General features: G+C 42.4%; 1 protein-coding gene and 1 long non-coding RNA gene across 12 annotated transcripts in view; one reads left to right on the top strand and one right to left on the bottom strand.

Annotated features, from left to right (window-relative positions):
- Positions 1-24,980, bottom strand: part of NBAS (NBAS subunit of NRZ tethering complex) — a 355,550-nt gene that overhangs the window by 20,377 nt on the left and 310,193 nt on the right. For 9 of the 11 annotated variants that reach the window (XM_045054917.1, XM_045054918.1, XM_045054920.1 and 6 more), the window contains 2 exons: positions 15,009-15,204; positions 1,499-1,638 (listed from right to left, as the gene is read on the bottom strand). In XM_045054917.1, the coding sequence (XP_044910852.1) occupies positions 1,499-1,638; positions 15,009-15,204 (336 nt within the window). Of the gene's footprint in view, positions 1-1,498; positions 1,639-15,008; positions 15,205-20,136; positions 20,618-24,980 lie in introns of those variants that run through there. The other 2 variants (XM_045054925.1, XM_045054924.1) reach the window with 2 other exon arrangements.
- Positions 5,145-24,491, top strand: LOC109498399. The gene is made up of 3 exons (XR_002155213.2): positions 5,145-5,437; positions 12,056-12,294; positions 23,234-24,491. It is a non-coding gene; the product is annotated as an uncharacterized LOC109498399 (long non-coding RNA).

Here is a 24,980-nt window from a genome sequence, read left to right as displayed (position 1 = left end):
CACTCGTTCGGACACAAAACAAAACCACCGCTCTCCTTGGTTGGCTTCAGGAATTCCAACAGGCTCACCCTGGGGTTAAGTGAGAGGGCCTTTGCCGGCTGTTTGGTAGCAGTCCTTCACAAACTGCACACGGAAGAATGACTCTTCAGGGAAAACCTCCGTTAGCTCCTGGGGGCACAGAGGTGCACGCTGGCCTGGGCAGAGCCAGTTGCTGGGCCCGGGGCGGGGGTGGGGTGGGGTGGGGTGGGGGGGTGGGGTGGGGACAGCTGAGTCATGGGGCAGGCGGGCCCGTGAAGCAGAGGCACGGGTGGGCATGCCTGCTTTTTGCCAACGAGGAGCAGCAGTTCGTCACAGAAGGCGCATCTGCCCAGAAGACAGCTGGCCGCGTCTTCCACAGGCATCCTTGGCTGACAGCACGGGGACTGCGTGACTACCGCGTGCGGCCCTGAGTGGCAGCTGCGAGCTCAGCACGACGTGCAGGAAACATGGGCTGTGAGGGCGGCCGGTCGTCAAGTGAGACCTCTGCCTTGTCCACTTATTGACCACGTGGGGCCGAAAGTTCTTAGACTTCTGAATTCCCACTCCCTCTTTAGAAAATTAGATGATGTCACTCTCCATGCAGGTTTACTGAATGAATTAAGACTAAGCGTAAAACGCACGTAACACTGTGTGTCCTCACTAAATGGGAACTATCAGTTGATTCCATTCGGATTCTCAAGTCGGCACTGCAAGCTGTGTTAAAAGAGACTCAGAACATTTCCCGGTGAAAATACTGGAACGGAATTATTTTGCTGATGTTATAAATCAGATGTTATTATAAAGCACTGATATTTTTGAATAAAATATTCGGCCGTAGGGGCAAGGAGAAACGGAAAGAAACAGCAATATTTCCAAAAAAAAAAAAAAAAAAAAACAATTTTAATTTTCTCCAAAGGTTGATGCTGATTTTATATATTTCTTCTCACTGGCTCTTTTGAAGTTACTGAATTAAAAAAATTTTTTTTACTCTTTATTTATTTTCAAGAGAAAGAGACGGAGTGTGAGTGGGGAAGGAACAGAGAGAGAGAGGGAGACACAGAATCCGAAGCAGGCTCCAGGCTCCGAGCTGTCAGCACAGAGCCTGACGCGGGACTCGAACTCATGAACCGCGAGATCATGACCTGAGCTTAAGGTGGCCGCTTAACTGACTGAGCCACCCAGGCTCCCCTGAAGGTACTGGATTTTTAAATTTTTTTTTTTAAAGTTTATTTATTTTTGAGACAGAGAGAGACAGAGCATGAACAGGGGAGGGTCAGAGAGAGGGAGACTCAGAATCTGAAACCGGCTCCAGGCTCTGAGCTGTCAGCACAGAACCCGAGGCGGGGCTTGAACTCACTGACCATGAGATCATGACCTGAGCCGAAGTCGGCCGCTTAACTGACTGAGCCACCCAGGCGCCCCCTGGATTTTTAAAAGTAAAGAACAGACCAAGGAAATTTAACTTGATGTTAACACTCACACGTGGTCGTGTTTCATAGGCGGCCAAGCTTGCAGGAGCAAAACCAAGTGCTGAAATTCAACCTCCTGGTGGCTACATTCCAGGAGCTCCACGAAGAGAGAATAGCGGTTTTCTTCATTCTCGACGTCAGCTATGTCCACCTGGAAGTGGAAATACACACTTGACACTGGTGGCAAAGCCTACTTCACTGGTTTACAGAAGAATTCGTATTTGATGACTTTGAGGAAACATTCTCGAAAACTTTTACAATGTGGTGGGAGGTAAGATTCAACACCACCACCCTCACCTCCTCCCTACCGCCCCACCACCCGCAAAAAAACATTCAAAAGCTCTCTCCTTTACCCAGCTTAAAACGTTAACGTTAAACACTGTTTAGAACAAATCACAGGAAAGTTCTGAACGTTCCTTATGAAAATAAATTTAAACAAGTAGATTTCCAGAGAGCTGGCTTAGTGATTTCCTAATATATGTTAAGTTAAAATACAGAATTATTTTATAAGAAACTATAATAATTCGTCTCACTTAACATTAGCCAATTTTTTTTAGTTTAAATTATCCTCCATGTACTTCTACTTTTCATTTTAGCGTTTTTTTATTGCTGAGTCTTCATGTTGTCTAGAAAATTTCTCTAGACTTGACTAAATTGTATTTGCTACGATTTTTGTTACACATCAAAATAAAGCAAAATATCTTTTATTTGAATCTCCATTTCTGATGCAAAAGAAGTCCTGATCAGTAAAAAACACTAATTTTTCCTCTCATCGCATAACTGAATATTTCCTTTATGTACACTGAGGCAGTCCTGAAACGAATCACATCTCCAACACCTCTGTGGATGAAAATGTTTGCTATGTTAAGTTAGCAGTTTTAAATATAAAAGTAAGCCAAAGGCTGGTTTGCCTGTTCCCTAGCCTCTCTTAACACAGATGCCCCGCATCCGAGTACATTAGATACAGATGATGATAGAGGCCTTGAAAGGATAAAAGAATGGATGGTTACCTACACATTTGTTAAATTTTCTGTATAAATACATATTTCCAAAGCATTTAATTTAATGGTCATTCTGGCTCTGGTCCCAAGTAGCCACCGGAAAAGTCACAGCATATAGTCTGCATTCTCACAAAAGCTGACATGTACTATGAAATGTTCAGCAATTATAGGGGAAGTCCTGCTCACATGGTGACCTGGCAGATCAAAACCTGCTTGAAAGCTCCACGTCCTTCTTCCATGGACTAATAACCCAAAAGCATTTTACAGTCTGGGAAATCATTTCATGACCCAGGAAGAGTTCACCCTTATAACTGTTTTGGGTAGAGAACGGCACAGGTGTTATCAGCCCCCCTTTACAGATGCAGAAACAGGCTTATCTGTCCCAATAACAAGGCGAGCAAGTGGCAGAGCCAGTAGGTAATTATGATCATATCAGAATGTTCTGGAATTAGAGGACTCAATAAGCTAGACAAGCCCTGAAATATTTAAATAGGGGGTCTAATTGGGAGTTAGGCAACATTTTCTCACCTATTTATACAGAAATGTTTAAAAAAATTCCAAACTGAAGAAATCTACCTGTTTTTCACCTGACCTCCCACCTTCAACTCCTCTCCAGGCTCAGGGTCTCTCAGATCGTCCGCATCCACCACGTGTGCCTCCCCTCGGGAACTTTGATCTTGTTTTCTCTGCCTGCCACATTCTCTCTGCAGATGTCTGTATGGTGCATTCGCTTATTTCCTTCAAATTCCTCAAATGTCACCTCATCAGGGAACGTGCTGTGTAACTGTCCACCTTAAGTAGCATATTCCCCCACACCATCTGTCTCCCTCACCTTGTTTTGCACTTACAAGGATGGGATATGTTTCATATGTGTTGGTTGATTGCCTTTCTTCCTCTATAAGAATGGAAGCTCCTTGAAAACAGAGACTTCCACTTATTTTGTTCACCGGTTTATTCCTACTCCTTAAAATAATGCCTGACAGACAGCAGATGCAGAATACTATTGAGTGTATGAACTAATGCGTATACAAGTGAATAAATGAAGACAATCCATCATTTATAAAATATTTTAGCATAGAATGGTGATACTAAATATTCACGAGTTGCCGTAAAGTTTTGGCTCTTCTCTCTCTCTTTTTTTTTTTTTTACTGGAGACAGACATGAGGCTTAAAACGAAGATGCCAGTGAGAAGGGGATCACTAAACATGACTCAAAGGAGGCCCGCGTATTGACTGATGTCTCCACCAACAATGCCCTGTGGCGAGTTGTGTGATTTCAGTGCAGTCCCTCTCTTTGGGTCCTATTTTCCTCATTTCAAAAATGTGCTCCAAGAAGCCCTGAAGTTTCAGAAGATCTGAGGAGGTGCCTGAAGGTCTGCGGGAGGGAAAAGGGCAGGTAAATGGCTGCTCTTGTCGGAGTTACAATCCACGCTTTTATAGCTTATTTGTAGGAAAGGTTTTGTGGGTTTTTAAACATGTTTATTTTTGAGAGAGAGAGAGAGCGCACACATGAGCAAGCGAGCGGGGGAGGGGCAAAGAGAGAGGGAGAGACAGAATCCCAACCAGACTCCACGCTGTCAGCACAGAGCCCCACGTGGGGACTGAACTCATGAACCATGAGATAATGACCTGGCCAAAGTCGGATGCTTAACCGACTGAGCCACCCAGGCAACCCATGGGTTTTGCATTTTAAAAATAGTTAAAAACAACTGAATGATGCCTCTGGTGTCAGTCCTCCAGTTCCCGTAATTAACGACTGTATGATGAATAACAAGCAGTTGCTCCTTGACATGAAAGGCAGAGTCTACATAGGTTTCCTGAGGACACCATGAAAAGGAAGAGATTAGGAAAAAGTGATTCTTGCTTCCAAGATCAATTAGATTTTTTAAAATATTTTTTGAGAGAGAAAGAGAGAGAGAGAGGAGAGAGAGAGAGAGAGAGAGAGAGAGAGAGAGAGAGAGAATCCGAAGCAGGATCTATGTTGTCAGTGCAGAGCCTGACGCAGGGCTTCATCTCCTGAAACATGAGATCATGACCTGAGTCGAAATCAAGAGGCAGACGCTTAACCGATTGAGCCACCCAGGTGTCCCAAGATCATTTAGATTTATTTTCAGAAACTGTAACAGCCTGTAAATTTTTAGGAAGTGTAGTGTATCTAAAAGGAGAGAAAGATTTTTAAAAAACTATAAATTAGGGGCGCCTGGGTGGCTCAGTCAGTTATTTGGCTCAGGTCATGATCTCATGGCTTGTGAATTCGAGTCCCACTTTGGGCTCTGTGCTGACAAGCTGGAAGCCTACAGCCGGCTTCAGATTGTGTCTCCCTCTCTCTCTCTGCCTCTCCCTGACTTGTGCTCTCTCAAAAATAAACATTAAAAAAGACAAATTTTAAATAAATTAAAAAAAAGCAGTTTTAAATTATCTATCGCTGTAGCTGCAAAAACTTCGCCTTACACGAGAGAAGAAAATGGGCCTGAAAATGGACTCGAGTGCATGTTTTTTTAACACGAGAAAGAATATGCCTTGCCAGATAATCAGTACACACAGTAAAACCTTAGATTATGAGTAACTTGTTCTGTGAGTGTTCTGCAAGACAAGCAAACCTTTCTAATAAATTTTAACTTGATAAGCGAGCAATGTCTTGCAATATGAGTAGTATATGACAACAAATGTCATATGATCACCAACTGAGCCAATGTTTCTCCCTCTCCCCCTGCCTCTCTCGCTGTGGGACTGTGGGTGATCACCAATGCAATGTCACATTTCTGCAAAATCCTCAAAAGGAGGCAAAAGCAAGTGTCATTGGCCAGGTTCCTTGTTCAAGCTGCACTAAAAGGAAAAGATTCCACTGAGCGATAGATAGCAGTGATTCCATTAGTGATAGTGAAAGTCGTGCTACACAATTACCCTCTTCTCTCGTCTCCCTCATACCAGCCACGAAGGCTTTCAAAGGTAAGTGCAGGTTCATTTGTTGATTTTTCTTTATATTTTGTGTTTCCTTTATTATTTTGTATTATATTACAGTATTGTAGTCATTTTTATGTGAGTATTTTTGGGTTGTGGAACAAATCATCTGAGTTTCCATTATTTCTTGTGGGAGAATTTGCTTTGATATACAAGTACTTTGGATTACAAGAATGCTTCCGGAACAAATTATGCTTGTATACATATTAAAATATCTAAATTGATCTAAATTTGCCAAGGTAATATAAGCTTATCTTGTTTATCATATCCTATAAGATTTTAAACATAAATTCAGGTAACCAAAACAAAATGAATTTTTGTATAAAGAAATACACACATATACAAAGGACTTCCAGCCTGAACAAAATGGCTTTGACCCATTTTTCCCTACTCCTCTCTTAAGCGCAACTATAAACTTTGGAAATAATGAGAGAAAACAAAAGAACTCTTAAAGGTGGTAAAAAGAAAGTTAACTAGTTGGGACCCGAGGACTGGAGAAACAACACAGGTCTGGGGTCTGGCATCCCCTCACCCAACCCAAGGATACTCAGACTCAGTATTTCCTGACTCCTGATCGAAAAATACAAGACAGGCCAGGTAAGGTCATTTCTCGTCAGAGTTCCAGAAGGAAGGGAGAAAGATCGTGGAGTTTAAAGAGTATTTTAAGAAGTAACATTTAAAAACATCCCAAATCTGGTGGAAGACATTAACCTACAGATTCAAGAAGATGAGCTAACCCCAAACAGGGGTTAGTGAGTCCAAAGAAATCCATGCCCGGACACATCATAATTAAACTCTTAAAAATTAAAGACAAAAAAAAAAAAAAATCTTGAAAGTGGCCAGAGAGAGAATACAGTACCTATAGAGAGAAAAGCAATTTTAATAACAGTGTATTGCTTATGTGAAGCCGCAGAGGCCAGAAAGAAGTGGCCCGATATTTCTCAAGTATTAAAAGAACTGTCAATTACAAATTCTATATACAGTAAAACTATCCTTTAGGAAAAAAAGGGGAAATGAAACCATTCTCAGGGAAGGAAAACTAAAAGAATCTGTCACAAACAGCCTTCGTCTTAAAGACTGGCTAAAGAAACTTCTTCAAATAGAAAGGACATGGGTTTTGGCCCAATATATTTTTCTATCACAACTAGTAACGCTCCTCATTAATGGCTGCAAAAATTAAACAATCTTAAATTGAAGAAAATCACTGTGTCATATATCTGACAAATTATCTGGAAAAACAAAAGAGGGAAGTATTGTTTTGAGTCAATAAAAGAGAAAGCAATGGGCCTCAGAACCTGCAGAAGTCATGGGAACATGAGATCAACATTAATACCACAGGAATTTAAATTCTCCAAAATACGTGGACACAAGGTGTCGCGTGAACATGAATGCAGACCTAGGAAACAATCAGATTCGCTCTTTTCCAGAGGGTAGCACAGTTCCTATTCAAATATGTATTCCCAGATCCTAAACACACTTCAGGCAAGGGTGAGCAAGCAATACAGTATCTAAACAGCTACAAGATGAAATGGCCATAGAACATATTTTAACATAGAGGGAAAACCAACTGGAGGTGGCTAGCAAATGCTTCCTCATACCTCACCAAGGAGACTGTAAAATAATGATAAAGGACAATTTGGTGAAACACGCGGCTTTCAAAATTGTGCTGATAAAGTCAAAGTAACATGGAAAGACGCCATACTTTGGAGGTGTTGCTGGACCTTTCTGACCTTAAGTGCCTCTTCTGTAAGATGAAGGTAACATAGTGCATGATAGTTCTGGTTATTAAATAAGAGAGTGTGAATAAAATAGGCTGCAGAAAGACTGGCCCATTGTAGGCACATAATAAATGACAGGTATGATTTATATTACAGCTCCATATAAAAATATGGGCTGTGATTTCTTCTAATAAGAATTGGGTCAACAGATTAGATGGGACAGGAGAAGAACACAAAGAAATGTGGCTGTTTGGGGATAATGGAATCATGGGTTAACTTTCATCCCTTTTTAGAATCTCATTTATTTGTACAATATAGGATTTGCAATGGCTTTATAGCATGCCTTCTAGAGATGAGTGAAAATAATTAGCAATTTCTCACAAGTTTTTCTTCTATGTTTTGTTTGATTTTATCCTTTTTTCCCTCGAGAGAGAAAGTAATAATATGCCTCTGTCTCTCTGAGTGAGCGGGGGGCGGGGGGTGGTGTTGAAAATGTCCAATATTTCACAGGCACCCTATAGTTCGTGATGATTCCATACAGACACCTCGAACTGAACATTACTGGATTTTAAAGGGCAAAATTCACATGTGAGTCAAACACAAAGATATCTCTTTCCCTTTTGTCTCTGAAAGCGATGCTTCTGTCTTCACTGAATTAGGTGACTTTAGCCCTTGCTGTAAGTCAATTTGTCAAGTAGCTACAGCCTCCTTATCAGACATTGAGTCACTGTCCTTGAAAAAGTGGACTGAGTCACCTATTCTCAGATGAAAACAGCTTTAACTTGAAATTCCTCTGTGGCCGCGGACAGTGAACATGACTGTCGTAAACTGAGGCGCCCCTCCTGAAATCTGCATCTTCCCACAGGCACGGACAACGTGGCTTATTTGATCTTCAGATACGTGTGAATATGAAATCAGTATTAATGTACATAACCATACTATGTGAACAGAAAATAATTAGCGTCACATAAAGGATTATTCTCAATGTACTACCATCAATCACCACAGTCCTACCTTCCATACGGGCTGATGAGCTGTTACACTGCCTCTACGATTTATGAAATTTTGGGGGTAAATCTGAAATTATTTCAAAACTAAAAGTTACAAGAAACAAACAAGAGAAGTCATCCCCAGCTACCTCCTATCCTCACCACCCTGCAAGATGCAAATGCTGGGATGTTTCTTGCCTCTCCTCCCCTTCGTCCTCCAACCTTTCCCTCTAAGCCCGAGAAGGAAGGAAGGGACAGCACTGCTATGCACGACGCCAGGAGCACCACCCGTGTGGTGGTTGAGGTTCTTGCACCTCTGGGCAGGAGGCTCTGGATGTGATTCCCCCTCTACGGACAGAGCCCAAGAGGCTCCCCAGCTGACCTGGCCCTGGGGGAAGTGCCCCGGGGTGGAGGAAGCAGTCCCACCCAGGAGCAGTTGCTAAACCCGAGTGTGCGTCCCAGGAAGAGGTTGCTGTGACCCAGGAAACGTACAAGGCTCTGAAGGTCTGCCTAGTGAAGGGGAGAAGCAGGGCCTCCCCATCTGACCACACCGCCCCCACCCCCCAAAAGCGTCCTTTTGAGTGAAAACACAGCCCTGACCTCCAGTGTCTTTCTCCACAAAACTAGTTTGCCTTCTGCTCTTTCCTCATGCTGCTCTGTCTTTAGCAACTTAAGCAAACCTCAGAGGGGCACTAAATGTGTTTCTTGTCCCTCCACGTCTAAGCAGTCACCGGGCCCCTGGGATTAACTCCTTCAGCTCTCTTTACCCTCCTCTATCTTCACAGCTGGTACCAAGTTCAGGGCCAAGTTTGGGCAACCTGACCCCTGCTTCTGTCCCCTGCCTGGCACCCTCCAGTCTGTTGTTCGTGAAGAGGTCAGAGGGTCTCTCCTAAAAACGCATCTCTGATCACGCTGCTTCTCACGTCTCTCTCTCTGCCACGCGGTCTCCGCACCACCACGGTAAAATGTGCACAGGACACTGGGGGCTCTGCTGCGCTGAACTGAGTTCGGGAATCACCTCCTCAGAGCAGTCTCTCCTCACTGCCTCCAGGCAGGACGACTGCATGCCCTGCCCTGAACCCTATGCACTGTGCAGACTCTTAACAGCAGCGTTAGAGCCTTCGGGGTACGGACTTCTTTGTGCGCGTATCTACGTGCTCCGCTGGATTGGGATCCCCACACGAACAGCGTACATTTACCTGGACCGGAGTTAGAGATACACACATACCATCCCATTTAGTCTTCACACATCCACGCATTATGTCCGTTTTACAGACGAGGAAACTGAGGTTGTGAGAGGTTTAGTAACTTCTCCAAGGCCACAGAGCGCGTGAGTGGTAAAACTGGGATCTGAATGCAGTTTTGTGTGAAGCGCCCAAACGCTTTACTGCTAACTGTCTGGTCTCTTGTCTATCCCCAGAGTATACAGGGAATGGTGCATAAACCATGCCGGAAGAATCTTCGATGAATATTTCACAGACCACGGTTCCTAGGCATGGCATTTTTCAGCATGTTTTAATTGAGCAGCAAAGAACATACGCAGTGCTCTGTACTGAGCCAGGGAAAAATGCTACTAGATGAAGCAATGCTTTCTGTTTTCTGAATCAAGCTCCTCACTCCCCTTGCCTAGTCACACTCAAGCCAGGCAGTCACAAGCAGAAAGACGAGATGAACAGAACACGCGTGACATGGTGCAATGCTACCCAGACGTTAGAGCTGAGTATCTTTCCCTGGCAGATGGGAAGAAGTGCGGTAAAGGGCCAAGAAGACAGGCATTGACATCAGACAGAACCAGGTTCAAACTCCAGGACGATCGTTCACAAGCTGGGTGACCGTAATAGGTTATGTGACCTCATCTCAAACAGAGACTGGTAACGACTTTGCAAGCTGTTCTAAAGAGTACACGCAGTAATGTGCACTTAATACACATTCCTCAGTCCCATCTTCTTCCCTCGACGATGCCCATGACAAGAAGGAATATGTTTAAAGGAAAGGAGCCCTAAGTCATCAAGAGAGGCCTTCTGAGGTGTCCAAATAGTTGCAGAACCCAGTAACACTGACGCTCTCTCAACCTGAAAAGGCACATCAAGCTCCATTAGAACATTTCAGATCTCTTGCTTCTGTCCAAACATGCTTGTGAATCATTTGCTTCCATACGAGAAGCAGCCGGCTGGTCAGAAATCACTGGGAGCAAAGGACAGCAAATTAATACAAAACAGTATCAGTCTAAACACACCAGGCCACTCTGTAAGGAAACCTTTCCATTATTCCAAGGAAATCATTTTGCTTCTACGTAAGCGGGAAGCAGCATGGTCTGAGCCTTCATCATTCACGGCAAGAACAGCAGATTGAAGCTCAGGGGTCCTGGCCTTGCCATTTTAAAGGTGACCTTAGATAAGTTTTTAAAAATCGAATATTCATTTATTCAGCAGATATTTACTGAGTGTCCTTAAGATCCATGTTCTCATGTTATTTATATTCTAATGGAAGAAGAAGGACATCATATAATAGAATGACAGACAGAAGGACCAGCAGGGAGAAGTCAACAGATACTGGTGATCAGAAGAAAACTAAGAGCTTGTGAAATTGATCGTGACTGGGGCCTGATTTAGGATGCCGTATTTTAGAAATGGTGACATTTAAGCTAAAATCAGAGGAAGTAACTTCTTGTTTCTGGACAGCATGTCCTTTTCTATAAAATGTGACTTTGGAATTGGCATGCTTTTGAAAGTCTCCTCTGGTTCCAGGAATCGGTTTCCATGGCTAGCAAAGATATATTACATGTACGGGTAATTCACATGTGTGGGATATATTATATGTGTGTGGGCACATAGGCACATATATTTTTAACATCAAATCTTATCCTATACTTGATTAAGCAAACCATTTAGGGCAGGGAGTCTTAGCTTTGAAGACATTTAAGGTGACAGTAAATTCTTTGTAAGAAACTAAATCTAGCTTTGCATCCTGAAGCTGTTCCACTGGTCTTGGTCTGATAAAGAAGTGTGTATTTTGTTAATGTTTTGGCAAAACGAAGCCAAACTGGCCTTTGACCAGAGGAGTTAATATGTCCTTGCATGTTTCAAAGTAGGCAAAATGCATGAATTTGTAATCAGATTAGGAGTTTCCTTAAACTAATTTTTCTAGTGATCACTTACAACCACAAATCCAGACAGATCGAAATTTTAAAAGGTGAAACTCTAAGCCACATGTCCCTTTTTATACAAAAACAGAAAAAACAATAAGGTGAAGGGGTATGGAATCTTTTAAGGAAACATCAGTATTTTGACCCATATTTTTCATGCACCAGTTAACCAGAAAATTACAAAACCTGAAAAACTCAGATAAATTATACCAAGGGAATTAATACAATGCATTCCTCCCTTCCCCCTCCTTAAGTCTTCCCCCTTCCTTCTCTCCTGTACTCCATGCTGGGGTACTTTTCTGGAATGGAAAAGGAGGCCTCTCAAGCTGTTGAAAAATGAGGGCCTCTGAATTTTTAATTCTGTTAACTAATCATTAGAAAACTAGGAATTGCTGTCTCTCTGAGAACCAGTGAGGTAGCAGGCTCCACAGACTCTGCGTTTAATTTTGCAGGAGCTGGCTGGTTTCCCGGCAACACATTGATTTGTAGGGCCACTACTTTGGGCACCTCGAGGATAATTAAATATTAAGTCCCTCTTTGATGTATGCAAAGTCTGCTTAAGAGGATTACCAGCCACAGCGAAGGTAGCAGTCCTACATTTTCTGGTAATTGAACGTTGCAATATCATTATCTATTCTTATCTTTGCTCTGTAAGAATCTGCCTCTACCCTTAATATTACCTTTGAGAACAGAGAAAGGGGTAGGGAGTGGAGAAAACGAGCGCCTGTGTAATCAACATTTTGGGGTCTTCTAGGTGTTTGGGATATGGAGATGAGGAAGACTCTAATGTGTGTGGAAGAAAGAAGAGTGAGCAAACCATCCTCTGTCTCCTCCAGCTCAAGGTTCCATTTTGCACACCAAGAAGGCAAGGCTCACGGTTTAGGAATCTTTTCCAAGATGATGAAGCAATGGAGGTGGGAGGGTGGCCAAGATAATAGGCTTCTGAAGGATTTGTGCACCAGCACCCCGATCTTTCTACTGCTCGAGTGAAAGGTAAAACAGTTTTTTAAAACCAATAATGGAGATGGCTTCAGATTTGAACTAGGAGCATAATTCTGTAACACTCTACAAGTTGCGGTTTTTCCCACTGTGAAGCCACAATTTTTCCACATTCGCTTTCCATGTAGCAGTTATTTACAATAATAAACAGAGTGCCCTGGCCAAATATGCTTGCCCTCCAAAACAGATTTCACACAGCAATGCCAGACTGACACAGAATACTTAATTTTTATAGGAGGAGGAGATAACTCACTGATTTATTTTGGAAGACTATAGATGAATGACATAATTAAACTATGGTAGTTTTGTTATTTCCACTACCAAATACTTTGAAGAAACTCAGCGCAATAGCTTCAAAGAACAGGGAAATTGCTCTTATATGAGGACAAAGTAAGAGGGGGAGAACCGAAAAGGGGTAAGGAGGCACGGGACGAGTTTTACTGGAGTCAGGGGCATTGGGAGAGAGGTTTTCTAAGGGCCTGAAAAAGTTCTCGCCACCAGAGCAAACAGTGGTGAGATAAGACTCTTCGTACACACTGTGCAAAGGACAGAAACCAGACTGCGCTCAGCGAAATGGTCAGGTCAATTTAGAAAAGTACACGGAAAAGGAATCTTAACAAAAGGCTGAGCTCCCTTAAATCCTGTATTTGGAAAAAGTTTTGCTATAACGAAATTAAAATCTCAGAAATATCCAGAAATCACTGAAATCGTATAAAAGATGGTATACCTTTTATACCTTGTTCTCTGGGTAACTGGAAAGTTAAGAAAAGCTTAAAAGAAGAAATCATGGTTATACTCCTACTATTTCTGAAGCATTTTGGCCCAAATACGAAAGTGTGTGTTCTACTGTTTCAACATGACAGGTAAGATAGATGTTTTCCCTTTCCCTGGCCTCCACGTTGTTTGGTAGTATTTTTGGTATATTGATCTGACATAACTCGAAGTGAGGCTCCAACCGGAGAAACCGGCCTCATCGTTCTGCCAGGCTTCAGCCAACAGCGAAGACGAAACTGAGCAAGGTTGAGCACTTGAAAAATGGAGGTTCTGTCAGAAAAGTACCTAACAGTAGGGGCGTTCATTTGTTTCAGAATGAGTCAGAATCCAAGATTCCACGTGGCAAAAATAATATGACCTAATTTTGAGTTTAACTCAAGAGATGCTACGTGAACCTTCCTGCCGCTAAAAACAAGCATACTTCTAACGTCTACTGTGCCGGAGACCTGGAATATATTTTGTAGCCTATTGCATCTGTGTTCATAGACCACTCTTTAAAAAGACTGTCAGTGATCCCTTCATGTAATGCAAGGCAACATGTTGAGACTAAGTATGTTGGTAAGGTCATGGGGCTTCAGAAAGAGTATTATTCAGATACCAGTGACTTTTAATACAACCCATTTCAGGAATTTGGCAAGATTAAGAGAATACCTGATAATCCATCTCTTCTGAATCTCAAATTCTCTAATTCTAAAGAATACATAAGAGTAATTACCCATTTCTCTCATGTGGGAAAATAAGAATACTTAAAATAATAATTGTGAAGTTCTGAGATGAGTCTCAAGATATTCTTAATATCTGATGCATTTTTTAAAAGAAAAATTCATTGTTCTTTCGATGTAGTAATAAGGACATAAACATTAATTAGAAAGCGAAGCTTTAAAATTAGAAGGTACATTGAGTTGCAGTCAGACTTCCAGGAAAGTCTCTTGCAGAGTAGATTATGTGGGAAGCCTTATTTTTTTGGCGTATGGTCTGCAGGCTGACACACTTGACTGAGATTACTGATCCTTACATCCTATGTCTTTAGGCTGCATCAATTTAGAGTTTGAGCCAAACTTCAATGGCTACCGTATTTCTTTGATTTAGGAATCAGTATTCTCATTTACTCAATCAACAAATACTTGAGCTCCCAATGTGTGCCCAGCATACTTAGGGGAATTCAAAAGACAATATATCCTCCAGGGCTTCTGAATTTTCCACAGTAGTGGGGAGACAAGACAATAATAGTAACAACAATAATTATTATAATTATATTATAATTATAATTATTATATATAATTATATACATAATTATATATTTATAATCATAAAATATATATAATTATATATAATAATAATTATTATTATTATATAGCTAAAGCTCAAATGTGTGGAATTCAAGGTTTAATTAAGTTTGAAGTGGTCAGGGAAGGTTCCAGAGAGAAGGCAGACCAAGTGAGTCTTGAAGGATGAGTGGAGAAACTAAGATCTTGTGTGTGCCTACGTTGTCGATATAGGGACAGAAGAGAGAGGAGGGCACCTGCCTGCCTGGGTAGAGTATGAAAAAAGTGCATTAGCTAAACTGCACACTGAATTTCCATTTAGATCCGCATTTCTCCAGGGACAGGGAGAGTTGCGATAATTAACGGATACTGTCAAGAATCCTGACTATATCCTCTGAAGAGAAAAATGCCACACACATGTGAAGTGAATGAGACATCACTCCAGCACCTATGCACGTTCAAACACAGGGAAAAATCCAAACCAATTCAATCCAATCCAATCCAATCCAAACGTATTTAACTACTAAACAGCTGGACTGAGGAACACAGTGGAAAGTCTGCATTACCAAGCTGATTATTCACTGGAGGGTGGTTTAAAGTAATCGAGAAATAACCTCCAATTATTTTTAATAGGGAAAGCACGCAAAAACCAGTCGGACGCTCCCTTACCTGTCTCTGGGGCCAAGCGGCTTTGAGAATGGCTTCCGTTCGAAAGAACACAAGGAGCTTGCCATCCTCCTCAGTCAGGTTAAATGACTGTCCCAAAATCTGCAGCACCTGAATGCGGGGCCTCACGGGCCAGGTGTCATCAGCACAGAAAGGCCGCAGCCACAACAGCAGGTCCTCAGAGGAAACCAGGTCTTCCCTGAAGGGCAAAACCAAGGGTTAGGCAGCAACTCCTAAACCTTCTTTAAAAAAATTCCAGTAACCCAATATAGTGATTGAGCCAAAGACTTGTTTGTTGGGTGACCTTGCCTTTTTCCTATTGAGAAGAGAAATTGAGGTTCTTTTTTTTTTTTTTTAATTTTTTTTAATGTTTATTTTTGAGAGAGACAGAGACAGAGACAGAGACAGAGACAGAGACTGAGTGTGAGCAGGGGAGGGGCAGAGAGAGGGAGACACAGAATCCGAAGCAGGCTCCAGGCTCTGGGCTGTCAGCCCAGAGACTGACGCAGGGCTCGAATCCACAAGACGTGAGATCATGAACTGAGCCGAAGTTGGACGCTTACCTGACTGAGCCACCCAGGTGCCCCGAGAAATTTAGGTTCTAAATGGCTTAAAGAAACCATATTAGGTATTTAAAAACTATGTAAAATGAATGTAGTTTTTACATATTTTATAGTATCATATTGAGTTACATAAAGCAGATGAAAAATAACCATGTTCTTAGCTATTCTATTTCTTATGAAAAGCTTAATAAGTATGTATTTCTATTAATGCTACTAACAAAGGTAGGCATCATTCTAAGTAATTTTAGGTAAACTAGTTTATCTAAACTAGTTGACAATACCTATGCAAAATCATTATTATAAATATTCCATTTTATTTAAATTTTTTTTCCATTTGCAGAGATAACTGACATAACATCATATAAGTTTAAGGTGAATAATATAATGGTTTGATGTATGTATATTGTGGAATGATTATTAATAATAAGTTAACATCCATTACCTGACATAGTTACAAAATTTTTTCTCGAGATTAGAATTTTTAAGATCTACTCTTTTAATAACCTTCAAATATATAATATTGTTAACTGTAGTCCTTACGCTGTACCTGTAAATTCCTTTTTATAGATGAGGAAATAGCCTTTAAGGAAAGGCTGTGATATGCCCACACACATCTAGAATAGCGCAATATGACCCCAAAGTCCATGTTCTTTCTACACTTTTCTCTCTGATAGAATTTCAATACAGGGTTAGAGTATCAAGTTTTCTACTAAAGATAAAATATGAATGCATGGTTATTAAAGACCTGGGAAGTCTGAAAGGCTTCAGAGAAGGGAAGATTTGTACGACTTTCTATCCAGTGCTAGAATCTATTCCTTTGTAAACCCAAATGGGCCATCTCAGGAAAACAACTCCTTTGATGATGATGTCAAAGAATTACTATTGATTACGGTTAAGAGGCCTCATATAGATACCTCACGTGCACAACAGCCCCGGAGAGCAGTGCTACAGCACTGAATCATACAGGTTTTGCTGTAATGACATCCTTATGAGGCTTCCAGCAATATATCACCAAGTCCCAAATTCCACGACCCAACAAGACCACAGGATGTTTTTTAAAATTCTACAATACCACTGAGTGTTTCTGTTACTACACATTCTATAATACACTTGTCAGTACAGTTTCATGGAAATTCGAATTAAAAAACAATTCATCATTTGTATTTAGGAATAAAAGAAATTCTAAAACACCACGGACAAGTGGCTTAAGCATTTTCTAAATCTACGAAGTCGTTTGTTAGTTTTAACTATGTGAGCCTTTGACATGTATCAAAAACGGCAAAATTGGGGTGCAAGAGAAGTAGATTTATTGGAAATCTATGTGCAAAGTGAGCAGATGGTATCATGTGGGGGGAAAACATTTTGGGGAAACGTGATGGACCTGTGAGCCCTGGCCCCACCATGTGCTAACAACTCTAGATAAAAACCATGAATGTCATCATTCCCATTTTATAGTTAGGTACCAGAGGTCCTGAAAGTCTGTCTCTTGGGAGTCTGTGAAATCAAGATAATGTATAGAACGTACTTAGCCACAGTACATGGCACAGAGGACGTACTTAATAAATAGTAAGCATCATCTGCATAACGATCATTATGATTATTATCAGTATCATGAAAGCACCAGCTTGTGCATGATGACACAGGGATGAAAATTATAGGATTCCTGCCTTCAAAGAACAATGGTCCAGAGAGATTTTAAAAGTGACTACTATTCAAATTACTAATATATGTAAATATGAACAATCATTTTGGAGGAACAGAGTAGGGCCAGGGAAGTCTTCACCGAGGTCGTGGCATTGGAACGGGATCATAAAGGTCAAGTGGGCTACGTGTCAATGGCAAGGTGAGAAAATATCATCCAGATCAAGAGAACAGCAAGAAAAAAGAACCAAGGATTTCCAAGGACAGAGCACGTTCAGGGAGCAATGCAAGTGGGCGGTAAAAGAGAGGAGAGAGCTAAGGCAGCACAGGCCTCCTCACCTGGGTAACCGAGAGCACGCACCCCCGGCCGCAAAAGCAGTGCAGCTTCCTGCTTTGACAGCACAGGATCTGCAGCTGTCAGGCTCACATTCAGCTCCCAGAATCCCCTCTTCCTGACAGCGTGCCAGTGACCGGGAAGTCACTTAATGGCTCTGAGCCTCAGTTCCTCATTAGTAACTTGGAGAGAAGTACAACCCCTTACTTTTGAAGCTTTTGAGAATTAAACAAATATGTAAGTAATAAATTTCAAGCACATAATACATTATCAGATCTATAACTAAGTGCTTCGATTAACTGGCAACCATTATTACTGAGGCCAATATTTGAACTTGGACTCTCTTACTGCCGTTATCAATGACTACACAATGCTCCCGAACCAAATAGGGGATATGTTCCAGAACACTGTGGCAGCTGATTAAAATTAGATACTGATGTGATATAGAAAGATTATTATAATGTCTTCCAAGTCAAACTGAGTTCGATTCCATTTACATTAGAGGTTATCATGCAGTTGATAACACTTGATATTTTGGAGGAATCTGCTCTAACTGCGGGTTGACAGTTCAAACACATAATGAAGTCGGCAAAACTCATCCCCAGAACAGAAATGCTGTGTTCTGGAAGCACCGTGTTCCAAATGAGCTTCACTGTATGTCCACGTGAATACTGGTGTTCAATAAGACCACACAGAAACGAAAGGCAGCTCTATAGGAGAGCTACCCAAGGACATGGCCTGGACGCTATCTCCCAAAGACATCACCTGCAAAATGGTTAACATTTTAATTTCAATCTGAGTTTTTAAAATCCGTAGTCAGTCACTCCCATGACTCATCAAATACACATACACACACATACAGAGAAAGAGCAGGATTTTTGATAAAATGGTAACAAATTGGCAAATCAAGGGGAAGTGTACATAGGTATTATTTTTTTCTATCCTTACAATTTTTCTGTGGGTTTGAAATGTTTGAAGTAAATAGGTGGGTGAAAAATAACCAATTATGACTTTTATAATGTCAAAAAAAAAAGACTGAGAAGAAGGAAAATGATTCCATTTTTAGAGTATCTTATGAAGGCAAGGAGAGGATTTAATGAGCTTAGGAATAAAAAGAACATTATTTCAAAACATTTTTACTTTATTATGAAAGTCATACAAATGTTTTTAAAAAGTTATAAACAGATAAAAGAAAAAACTGCTCATAGTTTCACTGCAAATACATAGACATTTTCCACCTTTTTCTCTATAATGAGTATTTTCTGGGGAGGAGGTTTTTATACTGCACAGAGTAACTTACTACTCTATTTAAAGAAAAATTAGGGGCGCCTGGGTGGCTCAGTCGGTTAGGCTTCCGACTTCAGCTCAGGTCACGATCTCGCGATCCGCGAGTTTGAGCCCCGCGTCGGGCTCTGGGCTGATGGCTCAGAGCCTGGAGCCTGCTTCCGATTCTGTGTCTCCCTCTCTCTCTGCCCCTCCCCCGTTCATGCTCTGTCTCTCTCTGTCTCAAAAATAAATAAAAACGTTAAAAAAAAAATTTAAAAAAAAATAAAGAAAAATTAACAACTACTGGAAACACGTTCATACAATCGGTTTGGGATCAAAAAACAAAGAATCCTCTGAAATAGCTCTATTAACGGAGAAGGACAGCAGAAGCAACAAGAACAACAAAAATATACTCGCCAAACGATTAGTTCTATAGTGGAGCATGACAGGATACTCACTAAAGGAAGGGAACTGTCAACAAACAAAAGCAATTATGGAATCAAAGCAAAAAGACAGATTTTGAGAAAATTAGTAAGCCAATCCTTGGTAAAAGAATTTTCAGATTCCGCCTGGCATACTCATACGAGGAGAACTCAACCTTGCACTTAAACAGTTAAAGTACATGAAAAGACATGGCAAACACAAAAAGCACTTTACATAATCTTGATGCACTACACAAAATGAAATTACCGTTCTCATTTGAGAATGGGGGAAGGAAAGATACTGCATTCAAACAGGAAAAACACAGACCACTATGATTTCTTGTCAACATGAATGTCACAGAATCTGAATGCCTAAAGGGAACAGAGGGTCACTTAGTTGAATCTTCTATATTTGAGTTACAAACTGGCAGCCAAATTTGTGTGTTGCCTTGCACGGCATACGACAATGTTTCAAAATTTAAACATTTTACAGAAAAATCAAGATTTTCCAGTTCCTTTTCCCGGCCTCCCCCCCAGTTTTACTGAGATACTAGCGACATACAGAGCTAAGTTTAAAGGTGTAGAGCATAACGATTTGACTTACGTGTACTGTGAAATGATTACACAATAAGTTAACATCCATCACCTCATTGAGATTTAAAAAAAAAAGGGGGCGCCTGGGTGGCTCAGTCGGTTAAGTGTCTGACTTCGGCTCGGGTCGTGATCTCATGGTTCGTGAGTTCGAGCCCCGCATCAGGCTCTATGCTGACAGCTGGGAGCCTGGAGCCTGCTTCGGATTCTGTGACTCCCTCTCTCTCTGCCCCTCCCCCTGCTCGCACTCTGTCTCTGTCTCTCCCAAAAATAAATAAAACGTTAAAAAAAAAATTAAAAAAAAAACAACAAACTTTTTTCTTGTGATGAGATCTCTTCGGATCTATTCTCCTAACAACCCAGCCCCTCTTGAAAAGCTGAAAGAAGAGGACAAGCGGGCTGCTGTTTCCTTTAGACAAGGCGTGTGTGAGCTCCCGTGCCCCTCAGCCTCCACCACCCCCAACCTCTCCTCAAGCCAGGCCCACCTTGCTCATGTCCGTTACCTGCCTGGCCTCAGTGGGAAATGAATGTGCAAACCCTGATCTGTAAAATTCTAGGTGAGGTTAAAAAGGGAGGGAGGAGGGTCGAGCAAGTAAACGTAAGTAAGCAAACAGTGAGAGACACCAACACTCATGTTCTAAGTAGGTCCCTTGACTCAACTAACTGACCCACACACCACGCACACTTTGCTCCCTGCATACAGAGCTGGGTGGGGTGGACGCTCCCCAGTGTAGTACCTTCTGTTTCCTGGCTCCCATGAAATAACTGGGGCACCCGGCAAGGAACAAGGGAGAACTGCAAATAAATGAATGCAGGGACACATCAATGGTATTGCAGGAATGTAGAAAGAAGTGTGACTTTTCTTCAAATAATTAACAGAATTAAATTCTATGAAAACTTCCTGCAAATGAAATCATTTCGATGTGCATACAATTCCAATCTCAAGTCTGAACTTTTGACAAATACTAAGAAGCTCTTTGTGGCTGCTCTTGAATGTATGCAACCCAGAATCTCTTCCTCAGGTTCATTTATCAGTAAAAACCTGGGTGCATCTCACTATAATGAGGCAGGAGTGACGGCTATGAAGTCTTAAGCAGAACCTGAGCTGGCCTCGAGAAAGACCGCAGTGGGAGGGTGGCTCTGCCGTGCTGCCCGTTGACCAGGGCTGTTGGCAGGGCTCAGCGTCGCGGCACACGATGTTCATGCTTTGGGGGCACTCGGCGAACATCTGATGATTTACTCTGTCCCACAGAGCACGAAGACTAAGAAGAAATCAGATTCTATTTGCTTTCGTGGGCTTTCTTTCTCTTTTTTTTTCCTTTCATTTTCTGTGCTTAAAAATACTGTGAAATCGCTAGGTAATACCAAAGAACTCAATGCAGTCTGAATATCTGACGCTGCTGAGTATACATGAAGCTTTTACACAGCTGAAGCTGGACTGCGATCGAGGAGCAATTTAAACAAACAAATAAAATCTTCTAAAATACTCCAATACTTTTGGAGGAAATCTTTCTTCCTTTTTGAGTAGCGTGCAGAGGAATTCCTCATTAATTATCTGTTTTCTGAGTGGATTTATTTCTGCACGTCCTTTTGAGAATCACTAATATGCCGGTTCACACCCGTGGGTCATTCCTGTTAGGAAACTGTTTAAAGGTATACAAAGGCAGGGAACAGAAGAGGGAATGAGGCCAAGGCAGAGAGAAGTAGACAGAAAAGGCGAGAAAACTGAGGGAGGTAACGCCTGAAGACCTTGCTACATGAAGTTCAGTCCCTGGATGGAGGAGCACTTGGGAGCTGGTTACAAATGTAGAATTTCAGGCCCCACCCAGACCTACTCTAGTAAAGTCTGTATTTTAATAAGACCTGCAGGCAATTCCAGGGCACGATGGCATTTGAGAGGTGCTACCTCACTCACTGTCCATTGCAGGCTCTTTAATGTCAGAAGCGGATGAGATATGGTGAGAGAAATTCATAGCATGTCGTTAGCTGGGCAACCCCGGAAAAATAACAAAACCTGTCTGAGCATCATTTCCTAATCTATAAAATGGAGACAACAATAATAGAATAGGGTGGTTGTAAGGATTTGGTGAGTTGCTGAGAGCCATTCCGGAGATCTTGCCACTGACTGATAGATGCTCGTTAGTTTTTTAGTTTTTAAAAAAAAAATTTTTTTTTTAATGTTTATTTATTTTTGAGACAGAGAGAGACAGAGCATGAGCAGGGGAGGCAGAATCGGAAGCAGGCTCCAGGCTCTGAGCCATCACCCCAGAGCCCGACGTGAGGCTCGAACTCACGGACCGCGAGATCGTGACCTGAGCTGAAGTCGGACGCTTAACCGACTGAGCCACCCAGGCGCCCCAGTTTTTTGTTTTTAAACGCATGATGATATTTTCTTAATTCCGGGTTTACCAAATATATTCTTTTAGAAAAATATTATTTTAGTTATTGGAGGCTTTTAAAATCCATTTATCTTAAGCAATCTAATCAATTAATTCTTAAACAGGACATTTGGATTCTATTCTTAAAATATGTTATAGGCATACATAAAAAATGGGAGAAAACATACTCATCAATTTAATGTGCACGAGCCTCTCAATAATTAATTACCCTAAACTCGTCTTCAATTGTAGAGGTTGTACAAGATTTTTGACACTATTTCAAATTCTTACGATACTCCCCCCTGATGTCCGGAGGCAAGGATGTGGTGAAACTGGAAAGGAAGTCTGTCTGTCCCGACACTCCACCGGTGGCCTGTCTGGGTGTGGTGGCTGTGGTGGCTGACACTTAGCACAGGCGAAAGAGGAGGGAAAGAGGGCTTTACGAATGGGGCAGAAGCTGCGGGTCAATGGCAAATCATACTTGTACCAACATAAGGAGTCAAAGGAGGATGTACCCACGACGCCATAAAACCCAACACGTGGTGGTAGCCACGACTCTCCGTATGCGGTCTGCCTGCCAGGACACTGTGGGATGGCGTATGCCTAACCTAAGAGCACGTGAATGTGTGTGACAGCTGACAGTGTGCAGAGAAAGAGGTGACTGGCTCTCTAAACATGCCATGGAGGGCAGTGGATGTTCAAGCTTGGGGGCGGGGACCGAGGGAGGCTGATGGTATGTCCCTGAAATACCCAGGCCTGGTGTGGCCTCCTGGGGGTCAGGCAGTCAGGTCAGGCTAAGTAGTGAGTGACTGAGAGGGTTGCTTCGAAAGGGTCCAAGTCCCCATGTCGCTCCAAAGACCCCACTGAGAGCTGCGTGGAAAGGAGGGACTCCCGCATGTGACGCTGCTGGGCAGAGTTTTGGGAAGAGAAACTGAAGCCAAGGATCTGGGTTTAAAATCCTTGTGGATCCAAAAACTACCTGTCAGGAATAAAAGTTATGACTTTGTCTTTCTTCTTCTTTTTCTTTTTTAAGAAAAAAGAAATTGTTCACTGAAGTTTTTCTGTTGAGAAGACTTTGTTATCCTGTGTCTCTGGAAGAAAAAAAGTAAGATCTCGTTCTGTTTCTCCATTCCCCAATGTCTTCCTCTTTGGAAATCAAAGCTAAAGGAAAAAAAAAATAGTCTGTATGCAAGACGCCCGAGTTGGATTCCTGTGTATCTGTGGCCGGAAACCCACTAAGAAAAATACTGCCTTCTAATCCCTCTGTGACGTGTCCCCTGGAAGGGGCTTAGTGCCCTTCCGGATCCCTGTCATCCCGCGAGGCCAGGCTCCGGGGCGTCCTGCCCTGAGAGCAGCTGTGCTCTGACAGGAGCGGCCGGCAGCGAAGGGGCGGCCGGGCAGGTGCGAGGAGGCGCACGTCTGGAAGGGGGCTGAGGGTCTCCCACGCGGCGTCTCTGCTCTGCCGCGTCTGCAACGGTTCTGGTAGTTTCCTCAGCCCGGAGTACCGGCACCCTCCTCCTCGTCCTCACAGACTCACATTTCACAGACCAGGCCCAACGTGGCCCCTCGTGTATCCTGCTCTGACCTCTCCAGGCAGAATAAAGTGCTCCCTCTACTGTGCTCTCTGTCCAGCACCTGCCCCTCCAGAGTGTGGTAACCAGGGCTAGGGGAGGGGCGCAGGGGGCTCGTCGCCCCTGCAAGACTGAGCTTCTGAGGTTGGGGGTTATTTCCTCCCCGTGTCTTACTCCTCATGACTCCGCACATGGTGCACACGTAGGTCACTTCATTTCTCTTTAGAACGAGAGGTAAATCGGCCCCTGCTGTGGCTTCCTTCTTACTGAAAGACCCACGAGCAAAGGGGATCAGAACAAGCGTGTGAGGCAAAAGGCTGAGTCGGTAGAGGGCCCTGACTGCCGTGTTTTCCCACTTTGACCAGTATGGCTTATCCTCTGTCTTCCACTCAAACCTCGGGCACAGAGCAATGCATGGAAATAGGCTGCAAAGGCATCTGAGAGCTGAAAGGCATCTCAGAGCCTGGCTGGGATCCTGGTTCCATCTCCCAGGCCTACGACTGGGGGCAAGGCCTCCTCCGAAAATGGCAACAGCGTACGCAACCATCAGAAATAATATTCAGGGAAGCTACAAAGACCAATGGGAAGACTCACAATAGCAAGCAAATAAAAAAAGAACAGGAGTGTTTATACGTTTTGATTGAAGTTATATAAAAATACATCTGTACCTGCACAATAACTAGAAGGTAATATACAAATAAAAACAATTACAATACTCAATGAACTATGAGGAGTTTTTGCAAATATTTCTTCATTGATATTATTATATCATATTTCCTATTAAAAAAAAAACGGAGGGGCGCCTGGGTAGCTCAGTCAGTTAAGCATCCAACTCTTGATCTCAGCTCAGACCTTAATTTCAGGGTTCTGAGTTCAAGCCCCACACTGGGAAACCTATAGGAAGGAAAGGAAAGGAAAGGAAAGGAAAGGAAAGGAAAGGAAAGGAAAGGAAAGGGAAAGGGAAAGGGAAAGGGAAAGGGAAAGGGAAAGGGAAAGGGAAAAGGAAAGGGAAAGGGAAGGAAAGGAAAAGAGAGGGGAGGGGAGGGGAGGGGAGGGGAGGGGAGGGGAGGGGAGGGGAGGGGAGAAAAAAGAAAACTGAGGGGCGCCTGGCTGGCTCAGTCAGTAGAGCATATAAGTCTTGATCTCAGGTTTGTGAGTTCAAGTGCCATATTGGATAGAGAGATTTCGTTAAAAAAAAAAAAAAAAAAC

Source organism: Felis catus, chromosome A3, assembly GCF_018350175.1.
Source record: "Felis catus isolate Fca126 chromosome A3, F.catus_Fca126_mat1.0, whole genome shotgun sequence".
Lineage (NCBI taxonomy): Eukaryota > Metazoa > Chordata > Mammalia > Carnivora > Felidae > Felis > Felis catus.
This window is presented reverse-complemented; position numbering and strand designations above follow the sequence as displayed.